General features: G+C 36.2%; 1 protein-coding gene across 1 annotated transcript in view; it reads left to right on the top strand.

Annotated features, from left to right (window-relative positions):
- The window catches only part of LOC145559207 (serine/threonine-protein kinase TOR-like), a 37,424-nt gene that overhangs the window by 18,910 nt on the left and 3,339 nt on the right, over window positions 1-15,175 (top strand). The window contains exons 34-52 of the mRNA XM_081620644.1: window positions 129-238; window positions 404-577; window positions 685-750; window positions 1,646-1,714; window positions 1,795-1,905; window positions 2,280-2,420; window positions 2,605-2,733; window positions 2,818-2,983; window positions 3,070-3,284; window positions 4,240-4,446; window positions 5,181-5,294; window positions 5,378-5,581; window positions 5,796-5,876; window positions 7,196-7,270; window positions 7,371-7,437; window positions 7,520-7,680; window positions 7,764-7,937; window positions 8,024-8,152; window positions 8,247-8,330. Of these exons, the coding sequence (XP_081476770.1) occupies window positions 129-238; window positions 404-577; window positions 685-750; window positions 1,646-1,714; window positions 1,795-1,905; window positions 2,280-2,420; window positions 2,605-2,733; window positions 2,818-2,983; window positions 3,070-3,284; window positions 4,240-4,446; window positions 5,181-5,294; window positions 5,378-5,581; window positions 5,796-5,876; window positions 7,196-7,270; window positions 7,371-7,437; window positions 7,520-7,680; window positions 7,764-7,937; window positions 8,024-8,152; window positions 8,247-8,330 (2,477 nt within the window). The remainder of the gene's footprint in view (window positions 1-128; window positions 239-403; window positions 578-684; window positions 751-1,645; window positions 1,715-1,794; window positions 1,906-2,279; window positions 2,421-2,604; window positions 2,734-2,817; window positions 2,984-3,069; window positions 3,285-4,239; window positions 4,447-5,180; window positions 5,295-5,377; window positions 5,582-5,795; window positions 5,877-7,195; window positions 7,271-7,370; window positions 7,438-7,519; window positions 7,681-7,763; window positions 7,938-8,023; window positions 8,153-8,246; window positions 8,331-15,175) is intronic.

Raw genomic sequence — 15,175 nt, forward strand, 5'->3', positions numbered from 1 at the left:
GTCTCAGACTTGTGATGTAATTCAATAATATACCTATCTGTCACTTGTCCAACTTTCACTCAGAGCCCTCCTGCATTATTAATGCATTGATTAGAAAGTTAAATCTCTAATTCTTTTGGTTTTTGCAGGGAGAATGAGGTGCCTTGCAGCACTTGCCCGTTGGGAAGAGCTTCACACACTGTGTAAGGATTATTGGACTCCAGCTGAGCAAGCAGCTAGATTGGAAATGGCACCAATGGTTAGTTTCTTCAGTTCTTTGAATTCGTTGGATCAATGTCTTGCCTTATTTTCCTACAGATTTTTTTTGGAATTTATTTTTGAGCTCATATTAGAGAAAGGAATTTTTAATGCTGCTTTGGTGCACTATATTTCCTTTTTATCTTAACCGAGGTTACTTTTCCAGGCTGCCAGTGCTGCTTGGAACATGGGTGAGTGGAATCAAATGGAAGAATATGTTAAAAGCCTTGACGATGGTGATGAAACAAAATTTCGTGTTTTGGGAAATACATCTGCTACTGGTGATGGAAGCAGTAACGGTACATTCTTTCGGGCTGTTCTATTTGTTCGGCGTGGAAAGGTGGGTTTTAAATCTTTTTTTATCTTGTTGTATCAAATGAATTTATTTAATATTTGCTTTGTTTTTTTTTTTTTTTTCTTGACACGATCTATTTCCTTCCTTTTCAGTATGATGAAGCTCGAGAATATGTTGAGAGGGCAAGAAAGTGCTTGGCCACAGAGCTGGCAGCTCTGGTAATGTCTAATTCAGGAATTGCTTTCCTTATAAGAATGCCTTACCAAGCAAAATAAATTCACAAAGCTACCCATATCTTGTTTTGATGCTAGAAAAATTAGGGTCCATCTTGCGCTGAATGTCTATCAATGCTACTTGTTCTTGCAATGGTTAACTACCAGGCAATATGTAGATATAAGATATACAAGCTCTTAAAAAAGGCTGAAGTTCTGGAAATTGCTAGGAGTGACTAATGGAGTGAAAAAAATACAGGGAAGGTAATTATTGGAAATTAATAGATACCAGAAAAGGTCAATTTGAACCACGAAGCCTAGATTCTGAATCTAAAGTAAAGGTTGATTTCTGATTTGCAGAAAACTTGTAGTTTTTATGCGATAGAAATTAGTTGTCCACATCCAATATAAGCTACTCCCATCTGCATAAATGTGAGCCAAATCACATGAAAGCCAGCTTTCATTTAATGTGATTTGGGGTGACTTTCTGGTATTTGGATGAATAGGTCCCTTTGGGTACAAGATTTCTATTGTGGGGTGGATGCATTAGTTTACATTCCTTGTGGATGTTGAATTATAATCTGCTCACTGCCCAGGCTTGGTTGCTTGGCATGCAATAAGTGAAAAGAGGAGGTCTGCGTTGGCTACCAATGTTTAGGATACTACTTCCTCTGTTTTTTGTGTTGCCTAGCATAACTTGAACTGTTAATATCTTTAATTATGCATTTGTAACTAAAATAAAGTGTCATATCCATGAGTGTCGAGGGTCCGACACAGGTACTTGAGAGGTAAAATGAAGAGTCTGAGTCACATAGCTTCTATTTACTGGTGACTTTATGGAAAGCATGAACCTCCTACTTGTTAAGTATGTTCCTAATATAACCAAAACTCTTATTTATAGGTTCTCGAGAGTTATGAGCGCGCATACAGCAATATGGTCCGTGTTCAACAATTGTCAGAACTAGAGGAGGTAATTGAGCAATCCTATTAAAAATTTAGAGGTGTATTTTATCCTTTTCTAATCACTGTTATCAAATTCCTATTGGCCAGGTGATTGATTATTGTACTCTACCTGTTGGTAATCCAGTCGCAGAGGGGCGCCGTACACTTATACGGAATATGTGGACTCAACGCATACACGGAGTGAAGCGTAATATTGAGGTTGATCTGTTGTTTTTCAGTCTCTTTTGCGGCAAGTATAGCAGTCTGTTCCACCTACCTAAAAAACTGTTGGGTTTGGTATAGAGCTTGCTGAGTCCAATAAGCTCAATTTAAGCTATACAATGATCTTATTTTATAGTACCAATATTGAAGCATCAAAAATCTGCCAGCATTTTTCCAAAAATACATGTTACTCATTGTGTTAGTTACATTGCCTTTCCTGTTCTTCCATTTTAGTTTTGGTTGCGTCGATTATTGTTGTTATAGTTCTGTTCTAGCGGACTGAGAAAGTACCTATTGCCTATATTTAAGATTTATTATTGTGTTTGGAATTTGAAGGTATGTTTTTAACTTCTGTACACTTGGATCTGTAGGTTTGGCAACATCTATTGGTAGTAAGAGCACTTGTCTTACCTCCAGCCGAAGACACCGAAACATGGTTGAAATTTTCTTCTCTGTGCCGAAAAAGTGGACGGATCAATCAAGCCAAATCCACATTAATTAAACTTCTTCAGGTAGCGGTGCATTCATTTAATATCCATTACAATATTTGAAAATTCTCGGTTATCTCAATGACAAGTATAATTATATTTGTACAACATTTAAAAATGATGTGCATACAGCTCATTTATAAATCTGCAGTAACTTATACAATCAAAATTTGTCATTAATGGTTTTTGCTGTCTCACTTTTGTCTAGTATGATCCTGAAACATCTCCGAGAAATGTACATTACCGTGGACCTCCTCAAGTGATGCTTGCGTACTTGAAATATTTATGGTCACTTGGGGAGGATCACAAGCGACGGGATGCATTTGCAAGGTTGCAGGTACCATGAGATCTCATTATAGTCCAGGCTGACTAGAAAACAAGCTGTGGCCGTAAATTAACCCACACCTCTAAATGTATGCAGGGTTTGGCCAACGAACTTTCTAGTGTGTCAAGTATTCTGCCCACCTCTCAAACATCATTGATAAATGCTTCTACACCAGCCACTCCTCTTGTTGCTCGTGTATATCTCAAACTTGGCACTTGGCAACGCGAACTCACTCCAATACTTGATGATGAATCCATTCAAGGTAGCCATTTTTTATGGATATTTTGTGGATAGATGATAAATTTGTTGAACTTTTTTTGTGATGATTTAATCTACTATTGTTTGCAGACATAATTGGTTCATTAGGAAAAGCTACGCAGTGTGCACCTAATTGGGGGAAAGCTTGGCACTCTTGGGCTTTATTTAATACAGCCGTTATGTCACATTATACACTTAGAGGTTATGCAAGTACAGTAGGGCAGTTTGTTGTTGCAGCTGTCACTGGATACTTCCACTCTATAGCATGTGCCGCAAATTCTAAAGATGTTGATGACAGTTTGCAGGTAGATTCTAATGCCAAAGTACTGCTTGAGCCTTGTATCTGTCTATAATGCCCTTAAAGAAGTTGAGATTTCGAGGTTCAGTGCCTTAACACGTCAACGTTTGGTGAATCACACATTTTGGTTTTTTGTTATACTATTTAATGCCCTAATGCTCAGAAATGAATTGAAATTTACTCAATTTATGTTGGTCAACCCTTGCTATTTTTTTAATCATGCTTAGACAACCAGGTTAGGAAATTAAAAATTCAATAAGGAGCAATACGGTTATAATAAATACAAGTTGGTGCATTTAATTAATGAGATGTGGTAGTGGAGGAAAAAATATTTTAACTTTTTAATTTTTTTATTATTTCATAGGAGATAGTGTTGTCATAAATGCTTTTTGGTAAATACTCCTTCCGTTTGTTCAACTCACTTGCATTTTGTGCAGTCTCCAACGCACATGTTTGACCAAATCATATCTTGAATTGCGCATATATTATGAAAAATTTATATTTGGATATCACATGTTCAAACAATTATAAGTAGCAATAGATGGTCAAAGGTTTTTAGCAAGAATAGTAGTTCTAACAAAAAAGAACAGAGGTAGTTTAATAAAAAAAAAAAAAAATGGCAATATTATGGAGGAAAAAATTTTCTGTGAAAATCTTCACTTTAGTGTGTATTCTTAGCAAGTGTAGATTTTTCATTTCTGCTTATCGTGTTTTCTAAAGTATCTATTGTCTCTTGTGTTATTCAAATTTGGTTACTTATAAGCTACATGGTCCTGCTTTGGGTGAATGAACCTTTTCTTCCTTAACTCTCCTTTCTTTATGACTTAATGACCTTTGTGAATGTTATGATGTGGCATTTCTCATTCTGCAGTCTAAGTATTTGCTTGTCCTTCCGTATCCAGAGTTTTCTTTGTATGAATTGACTCTATGAGACACATGACCAAACTTCCTTTCCTGTACAGGACATACTCCGTCTTCTTACTCTGTGGTTCAATCATGGGTCAACTGCTGAGGTTCAAATGGCTCTTCAAAGGGGATTTCAACTTGTCAGCATAGACACTTGGCTTGTTGTTTTACCTCAAATTATTGCTCGGATTCATTCTAACAATCATGCTGTTAGAGAACTCATACAATCTCTTTTAGTGCGGATTGGACAAAACCATCCTCAGGTTCACCTTTATTATAATTCATAATAATAACTGCCAGTGCTATGATTATAACAAAATTGTTGAAAGATATGTATTACTGGAGCTGTTAAGTACATTTACTGTCCTGATAACGACTAAAAAAAAAAGCCTTATTTTTTTTGAGGACTATCTAAACATTTTAAAGAGAGAAATGCATATAATTGATTATCAGTAGCTAAGCATTTTTTTTAGGGTTCTTGGTGTCGGTGTGTGAATGATTTAAGTTTTTACTTTTTCTTTGTTTGCTAGAGATTTATATACCTTGTGATATAGTGCTCTGAACTTATTTACAAGTGATTTGGGTTTACCTTAAATTACTTTATCTTATGTCTCTAAATTTACTACTTCTGTTTATTAGCTGCATCATTCACTTTTACGCTATCCATGTATTAACTTTGACCATAATATGTTTATTTATAATGTAAACTATGGATTAGTCTAATAGATAGTGATAGTTGTTGATAGCTAAAGTTGTTTGTTGGCAAGGTTAAAGTAAGTGCTGCAACTAAAAAATGTAGCTCATAGAATTGTTCTACAAGATTTCATAGACTATCCAGTCTTGGCTCAGGTTTCGTTTGAGAAAGTAGTTTTCTTGGTGTACGGCTATGCTGGCGAATTCTTAAATTAATCTTCTAATTATGGTCCCATTTCTCTTCTTGTGCTTGTTAATTTCTTATGTGTGTGCGCCATTGCTCATTTCTATAATTTTTGCACAGGCTCTTATGTATCCTCTTCTTGTGGCATGCAAATCAATAAGTGACCTACGTAGAGCTGCTGCTCAAAAAGTAGTTGACAAAGTACGTCAACATAGCAGTGCACTTGTTGATGAGGTAAATATGGAAATGGTATTATGTTTAATTTTCAGTTGGTATTTTGTAATTTACCTATATATAATTTGATTCTATGTGTACAGGCTCAACTAGTATCAAAGGAGCTAATTAGGGTGGCAATATTATGGCATGAAATGTGGCATGAAGGATTGGAAGAAGCTAGTCGTCTCTATTTTGGTGAACACAATATAGAGGGAATGTTAAAGGTCCTTGAACCATTGCATGAGATGTTGGAGGAAGGTGCCATGAGGGATAACACTACCATTAACGAGATGACCTTCATTCAGGTGGCCTTTTCTTCATAAATTGCATCAATACAATCTTTTTAGTTCAAGCAAATTGTCAGTTTGTCTTCTTTATTATAATTTCACTTGACTTTGAGATTGCAAAGTGAGAAATTCCTAAAATTTAAAAAAAACAAAAAAAACCTACTGTTTTGCACCATGTACATGACAAACATCCTTGTATACAAGCAAGATAATTCAATTTTTTGCACTCCAGACATATCGCCAGGACTTGCTTCAAGCTTATGAATGCTGCATGAGATACAAGAGAACTGGGAAAGATGCAGAACTTACTCAGGTATACTATAGAGAACAAGCCTTGCTTTTTCATTCAAGATGTCAGACATTTTAACTGCCAACCAAAGAAATCTGCATGACTAGGATTGTCCTAGAACTTGCTAAAGTCTATTTCTTTAGCGCCTACTATTTGAGCATGTTCTTTTGACTCAGGAAGAGGTACTTCCCTGCTTCAAGTGCTCTAAAGTTTGTGTTAGGTGTCCGAGAATTTGCTAATTGGTTGGGGCATCTGAATTATTTCAATTGGAATTTTGAATCACCACCAAACCAAATCAGGATAATGAGAGTATTCGGCAATCTTGATAGTTAATTTCCTTATAAATAGTTTTTACTACTTCCGTTCATATTTTTTGCAACTTTTGAATATTTTATATCTCACACAAATGATACCACAAAGTTGCAAAAAATATGAAACAAAGGTAGTATATGAATAAAAATCTATTTTTCCGTTTAGCAAATTTATTATCACAATTCACAATTCTAGAATGATATCATTCCCATTGGTGAGCTCTGCTCGATCGAGGCTTGTGTCGAGCATTATTTCGCTTTAGCAGATCTAACGTAGCTGAGCCAGGCCTTGAGCTGGTAAGGCTCAGCTTGGTTTATGTGTTCTTAGTTTGTTTCACTTAGAAAACTATTTTGTTGGTGCTTTTCCTTATCTGAGTATGAAAAAAAGCTTTAGGGCTCTTGTGATTTAATTATATTTTTGTCAGAGCAGGTGACATATGTTTCCACAGACTACCTGTGTCTTAACACAATTAATATCCAATGCCAATTGCAGGCAGTTAACGATAGTACACTTTTATTGACAAATGAGACCCAGATGACTAATAAATTACTTGGGTCATGCCCACTTTTCCCTCATCCAATCCCCCTGGAATGAGAGGAGGACCACCTATACTCTTGTTGTGTATGATAGATAATTTATAATTCTCATTACCTCATCCATGGCTCCGCTCCGTAGCTGCATATGGTGTTAGGTTGAAACATTCATACTCCCTCCCTGCTGATTGCGTTTGAAATTGTTCGCTGGCATCCATGATTTAATTTTCTCTAATAAATCATTTGTTCATACTTCACTTCAAATTTTAAGATGTGTTGCCAGGAATCATTTGTTGTACTACAATAGAACCATTTGGGAATTGAAGCTGGCATATGCATCATCTTGCCTGATCGCATGCACTTGCTATCTTGTGCCTGCATCTAACCTAAATTTTTATTGGAAGTTTTCAAGTATTTCAAAAAAAATTTACTAATTGCTTGAGGGTGATGTAATTTGTTCAACCCTTGTGTATCTAATGCATATTTTCTTTTTGCCAGGCCTGGGACCTTTATTATCATGCCTTTCGACGGATAGATAGGCAGCTTCAGTCACTTACTACCCTAGACTTGCAGGCAGGGTTCATGTTCAAACAATTCAAATTTGCTATAATGTCAATATATATTTTAAGTGTTAATTATGGCGTTCTTTGAATCTCCATATTTCCATGAACAGTCAGTTTCGCCAGAGTTGCTTAGTTGTCGAAATTTGGAACTTGCCGTTCCTGGAACCTATCGTGCTGGTGAGTGCTATTGTATGACTCATAGCTAAATTTAGGTGTCTCAGCTATTAATGTAATACTTGTGTTGGCTTCGATATTCTAGATGCACCAGTTGTGACTATAAAGTCATTTGCACCTCAACTTACGGTAATGACCTCTAAACAACGGCCTCGTAAGTTGACCATTCATGGTAGTGATGGAGATGACTATGCTTTCTTGCTCAAGGGACATGAAGACCTACGTCAAGATGAACGTGTCATGCAGGTAAATCCACATAATTATAAAGAAGACTATTAAGATAAAGCCTCTTCTGCAGGCAATTAATTACATGGTTGAATCTTTTGCAGCTTTTTGGTTTGGTGAACACTCTTCTTGAGAATGCTCGTAAAACCTCGGAAAAAGATCTTTCCATCCAACGATATTCTGTCATTCCTTTGTCTCCGAATAGTGGGCTAATTGGATGGGTGCCTAATTGTGATACTTTACATCACCTCATAAGAGAGTACAGGGATGCTAGAAAGGTTAATTGAAGCCGACTGAAATTTTCTTTTACTGCTTATGCATCATTAACTCATTCTCTGATCGTTCTCGTTTTAATGGTTATCAGATCACCTTAAATCAAGAACACAGGTTGATGCTCAGTTTTGCGCCAGATTATGACCATTTACCACTCATATCCAAAGTAGAAGTATTTGAATATGCTCTGCAAAATACCGAAGGAAATGATTTAGCAAAGGTATGTACTTGTCTAGTAATCTGAAATAATTCATCTTGCTTTTTTTACCTCTCATTTTTGTTTTAATCCTGATAACTTGAATATATTGTGAAAGGTACTTTGGTTGAAAAGTCGCACGTCAGAAGTCTGGCTGTACAGGCGAACTAATTATACAAGAAGCTTAGCGGTGATGAGCATGGTATGCTTTGCTTTCCGCTTCTTTACATATATTAGGCTATTAAGCATCTAGTCTCACCAAGAACAATTATTGCCTCCATTTACATATTTTGATTTTGTTCCCATTCTAGTACTTTACCATGCAAATCTTGGGACAGTAGGTGGATAAACTTCGTCACAAGTATTCACTAGATTTGTCAAAAGTTGACCCGATCCGAAATACCGACTTAAACCCGATTATTAACCGACCCAAACCTGACCTGTCTCGACCTGAAACCAACCCTAGACCCGAGTTGACCCAAGTATGTGAGACCCGAACATGAACCGACCTAGAGATGACCCGACCTGGAGATGACCCGACCTAAATGTCACCTGTAAATTGTTGACTTGAACCGAACCCGACTTGAATCGAAATTGACTCAAACCCGTTTTAACTCGTTAACACCCGAATTTAAACCGACTTGTTATTAACCTGACCTAAATTCAACCCGACCCGTTTCTAACCCGACCCGAATTAACCCAACCTGTTACAAACCCGACCCGAAATCAACCCGACTTGTTATTGACCTGACCCAAATTCAACCCTACTTGTTATTGACCCGACCCGAATTTTACCAGACCTATTACTAACCCGACCTAAAAATTCAACCCGATCTGTTACTAACCTGACTCGAAATCATTACGACTTCTTATTGACCCGACCTACATTCAACCCAAATTGTTCCTCCTTACCCGATTTCAAATAACCTTAAATGCAATTTAGACCAAGTAGGTCTAGGCAGCAAACGAAAGGAGCATCATCTTCAAATTTAAGAGTTAAATATAGTATATATTTGTTGTATGGTCAAAGGAGATAATTGTCTTCCTAGATTATAAACTATAGTTCCCTAGTATATTGTCATATATATTATAGTAGCTTGAGGAAAATGATAATTATATAGTTATAGTTAGTTGAACCCGAATGACCTCACCTGATTAGAACCTGCAAATTATTGACTTAAACATAACCTGACTTGACTCCGAGAATGACCCGACTTGGAAATGACCTAACTTGATTATAACTCGCAAATTATTGACTTGAACCGAACCCGACTTGAACCCGAAAATGACTCGACTTGAAAATGAACCGCGCCAATTATAACCTGCCAATCAATTACTTGAACCGAACCCGACTCAAACTCGAAAATGACCTGACCTAACTTTAACTCGCAAATTATTGACTTGAATCGAACCCGAGAATTACCCTAACCCGTGAAAACCCGAATTAAACCCGACATATTGTTACCCTAACCCGATAAAAAGGATGACCCGACATGACCCGGCAAAAGCATGACTCAACCAAAAATCGACCCGCATAGGTTATGGAATTAATCCGAATCGACCCGACCCATTCTTATTGACCCAAACCCGACCCGTTAGTCGAATTGAGAGCTATGCCCGAAACCTCCTAAATTTCTCAAAAAACGTGGATATTAGTCTTCAATTTTGGATTTTTTTTACTTTTTTTCACCCGTAAATAAAAATTGCCGAAATGTTTACCGTGGTCCATAATGCCCACCAGAAGTCCAATTGGGTGGGTGGAACCATCCAATTTGCCTTTATACGACCAATTTATCGATATAATACTTGCACTAATTTCATTAACTCAAGCCTACCACGACCATTTATAACAACAAATGATGATCATATATGGTTCCAAATGGCATTACATGACCCTGAGATATATCCTCTAGAATTTTAAGACTTTTCAACATCGGGCCCGAAACTTCTAAATTTTCTAATTTTTGAATTTTTTTACTTTTTTTTGTCCAGAAATAAAAATTGCCGAAATGTTTTCCATGGTCCCTAATACCCTCTAAGAGTCCAATTAGTTGGAATGAACCATCTAATTTGCCATTAAACGACTAATTTACCGATTTACGACTTGCACCGATTTCATTAATTCAAACCTACCACGAACATTTATGACAACATATACTGATTATATATTGTTCCAAACGACATTATATGACCCCGTGATGTATTGTTTAGAATCTCAAGGCTTTTTGATACCGGGCCTCGAAACCTTCAAAATGTCTCAAAAATCGTGGATATTGGCCTTTAATTTTGGATGTTTTAGACTTTTTTTCGCCTGGAAATAATTGTTGCCGAAATGTTTACCATGGTCCCTAATATCCTTCGGGAGTCCAATTGGGTGGGTGGAACCATCCAATTTGCCTTTAAACGACCTATTTACCGGTTTATAAGTTGCACCGATTTTATTTACCCAAGCCTACCACTAACATTTATGACAACAAATAATGATCATATATGGTTCCAAATGACATTATATGACCCCGAGATGTAGTGTCTAGAATCTCAAGGCTTTTCGATACTGGACCCCGAAACCTCCAAAATTTCTAAAAAACGTGGATATTACCCTTTAATTTTTGAATTTTTACTTTTTTTCGCCTAGAAATAATAATTGCCGAAATGTTTACCATGGTCCCTAATATCCTTCGGGAGTCTAATTGAAGTCCAATTGAATGGGTGGAACCATCCAATTTGCCTTTAAACGACCAATTTACTGATTTAGTACTTGCACCGATTTTATTTATTCAAGCCTACCACGAACATTTATGACAATTTATAATGTTCATATATGGTTCAAAACGGCATTATTTGACCCTAGATGTATCACCTAAAATCTCAAGGCTTTTCGCAAACGGGTCCGAAACCTCCAAAATTTGCCTAAAATTTTGGAATTTTTTTAACTTTTTTCGGTTGGAAATAAAAATTGCCAAAATGTTTACCATGGTCCCTAATACTCTCTGGGAGTCCAATTGGCTGGGTGGACTCATCCAATTTGTCTTTAAACAACCAATTCACCGGTTTACAACTTGTACCGATTTCATTAAATCAAGCCTACCACGAACAATTATAACAAAAAAATAATGATCATATATGGTTCCAAACGGCATTATATGACCCTGCTCTAGAATTTAAGACTTTTCGAATCAAGGCCTCGAAACCTTTAAAATTTCTCAAAAAGTGTGGATATTAGCCTTTAATTTTGGAATTTTTTTACTTTTTTTTTTGTTCGGAAATAAAAATTGCCGAAATGTTTACATGGTCCCTAATACCCTCTAGGAGTCCAATTGGTTGGCTGGAACCATCCAATTTGCCTTTAAACGACCAATTTACCGGTTTACAACTTGCATTGATTTCATTAACTCAAGTCTACCACGAACATTTATGACAACATATAATGATCATATGTGATCCCAAACAGCATTATATGACGCCGAGATGTATTGTTTAGGATCTCAAGACTTTTCGATACAGGGGCTCGAAATCTCTAAAATTTCTCAAAACATTGGTTATTAGCCTTTAATTTTGGAATTTTTAGACTTTTTTCCTCCTGGAAGTAATAATTGCCGAAATATTTACTATGGTCACTAGTACTCCTCAGTGTCCAATTGAATGGGTGGATCCATCCAATTTTCATTTAAACGACCAATGTACCGATTTAATATTTGCACCAATTTCATTAATTCAAACCTACCACGAACATTAATGACAACATATAATGATCATATATGGTTCAAAACGACATTATATGACCCCTAGATGTATCCTCTAAAATCTTAAGGCTTTTCGACAACGGGCCTCGTAACCTTCGAAATTTCTCAAAAAACGTGGATATATGATCATCAATTTTGGAATTTTTAGACTTTTTTTCGCCTGTAAATAAAAATTGCCGAAATGATTACCATGGTCCCTAATCTTCTTCAGGAGTCCAATTGAACGGGTGGAACCATCCAATTTGCCTTTAAACGACCAATTTACCGATTTAATACTAGCACTAATTTCATTAATTCAAGCCTACCACAAACATTTATGAAAACATAAAATGATCATATATGGTTCAAAAATGCATTATATGACCCCTAGATGTGTCCTCAAAAATTTTAAGGCTTTTCGACAACGGGTCTCGGAACCTCCAAAATTTCTCAAAAAGCGTGGATATTAGTGTGAAATTTTCGAATTTGTTTACTTTTTTCGGTCGGAAATAAAAATTGCCAAAATGTTTACCATGGTCCCTAATAATATCTGAGAGTCCAATTGATGGGTGGACTCATCCAATTTACCTCTAAATGGCCAATTTACCGGTTTACAACTTGCACCGATTTCATTAAATCAAGCTTACCACGAACTTTTATAACAACAAATAAAGATCATATACGGTTCCTAACGGCATTATATTATCGAGATGTATCCTCTAAAATCTGAAGGATGACTCAAAACCTCCAAAATTTCTCAAAAAACGTGGATATTAGCCTTAAATTTTGGAAATTTTTTACTTTTTTTCGCATGTAACTAAAAATTTATTGAAATGTTTAGCATGATCCCTAATTCCTTTTAGGAGTCTAATTTAGTAGGTGGAACCATCCAATTTGCCTTTAAACGACTAATTTACCGATATAATACTTGCACCGTTTTCATTAATTCAAGCCTACCACGAACATTTATGACAACATATAATAATCATATATGGTTCAAAACGGCATTGTATGACACCTAGATGTATCTTCTAAAATCTTAAGGCTTTTCGACAACGGGCCTCAAAACCTCCAAAATTTCTCAAAAAACGTGGATATTAGCCTTCAATTTTGGAATTTTTTGACTTATTTTTGCCCGTAAATAAAAGTTGCAAAAATGTTTACCATGGTCCCTAATACCCTGCGGGAGTCCAATTGGATGGGTGGAACCATCCAATTTGCCTTTATACGGCCAATTTACCGGTTTACAATTTGCACCGATTTCATTAACTCTAGCATGCCACGAACATTTATGACAACAGATAGTGATCATATGTGGTTCCAAACGACATTACATGACCCTGAGATATATTGTCTAAAATCTCAAGGCTTTTCGATACCGGGCCTGAAACCTCTAAAATTTCTCAAAAAGCGTAGATATTAGCCTTAATTCTGGAATTTTTAGATTTTTTTCGCCCGGAAATAATTATTGCCGAAATGTTTACCATGGTCCCTAATATCCTTCGGGAGTCCAATAAGGTGCGTGGAACCATCTAATTTGCCTTTAAACGGCATATTTACTGGTTTATAACTTGCACCGATTTCATTAACTCAAGTCTACCACGAACATTTATGACAACAAATAATGATCATATATGGTTCTAAACGACATTGTATGACCCTGAGATGTATCTCCTAGAATTATATGACTTTTCTACACCGAGCCCCAAATCCTCCAAAATTTCTCAAAAAGCGTGGATATTAGCTTTCAATTTTGAAATTTTTAACCTTTTTTATCTCCCGGAAATAATTATTGCCGAAATTTTTAACATGGTCCCTTTTATTGTCCGGGAGTCCCATTGGGTGATTGGAACAATCCAATTTGCTTTTAAACGACCAATCTACCGGTTTACAACTTGCACCGATTTCATTAATTCAAGCCTACCACGAACATGTATGACCCCGAGATGTATTCCCTAAAATTTCAAGACTTTTCGACACCAGGCCCGAAATCTCCAAAATTTCTCAAAAAGTGTGGATATTCTTCAATTTTGGAATTTTTAGACTTTTTTTCGCCTTGAAATAAAATTGCCGAAATGTTTACCATGGTCCCTAATATCCTTCGGGAGTCCAATTAGGTGTGGAACCATCCTGTTTTCTTAATTATTAGTTTACAAGTTGCTCTGATTTCATTAACTCAAGCCTATTACGAACATTTATGACAACATATAATGATCATATATAGTCCCAAACGACATTATATGACCCCGAGATGTATCCCCTAAAATATTAATGCTTTTCTACATAAACCTCCAAAATTTCTCAAAAAGCGTGGATTTAGCCTTCGATTTTGAAGTTTTTTGATATTTTTTAACCTGGAAATAAAAATTGCCGAAATGTTTACCATTGTCTCTAATATCCTCCGGGAGTCTAATTGGGTGGGTAAAACCATTTAATTTGCCTTTAAACGATTAATTTATCGGTTTACAACTTGGACCAATTTAGTTAATTTAATCCTACCACGAACATTTATGACAACAAATAATGATCATATATGGTTACAAACGGCTTTATATGACCTCGAGATTTATTCCATAGAATTTCAAGTCTTTTCGACAACGGGCCCTGAAACCCCCAAAATTTCTCAAAACACGTGGATATTTGCCTTCAATTTTGGAATTTTTTGACTTTTTTTCGCTCGGAAATAAAAATTGCTGAAATGTTTACCATGGTCCCTAATTCCCTATGGGAGTCCAATTGGGTGTGTGGAACCATTCAATTTGCTTTTAAACGTCCAATTTACCGGTTACAACTTCCATCGATTTACCGGTTTACAACGGCCAATTTAATTAACTTGCACCGAACCCGACTTGAACCGAAATTGACCAGACCCGTTTTAACCCGTCAAAACCCGAATTTAACCTGACCTATTACTAACCCGACCCGAAATTAATCCGACTTGTTACATACCAGACCCGAAATTAACCTAACTTGTTATTGACTTGATCCAAATTTAACCCGACTTGTTATTGACTCGACCCGAATTTTACTTTACCTATTACTTACCTAACCTTTAAATTTAAACCGATCTGTTACTAACCCGACTCGAAATTCAACCCAAATTGTTCCTGACCCGATTTTAAATCACCTTAAATGCAATTTAGACCACCTTATTATTGTTGATCAAAGCATTTTGTCTTGGGAGACCAAGTCGGTCCAGGCCAGCAAAAGAAAGGAGCATCATCCTCAAATTTAAGAGTTAAATATAGTATATATTTGTTGTATGGTCAATGGAGATAATTATCTTCTTAAATTATGAACTATAGTTCCCTAGTATTTTGACATA

The sequence above is a fragment of the Chenopodium album genome, chromosome 9, assembly GCF_948465745.1.
Source record: "Chenopodium album chromosome 9, dcCheAlbu1.1, whole genome shotgun sequence".
Lineage (NCBI taxonomy): Eukaryota > Viridiplantae > Streptophyta > Magnoliopsida > Caryophyllales > Amaranthaceae > Chenopodium > Chenopodium album.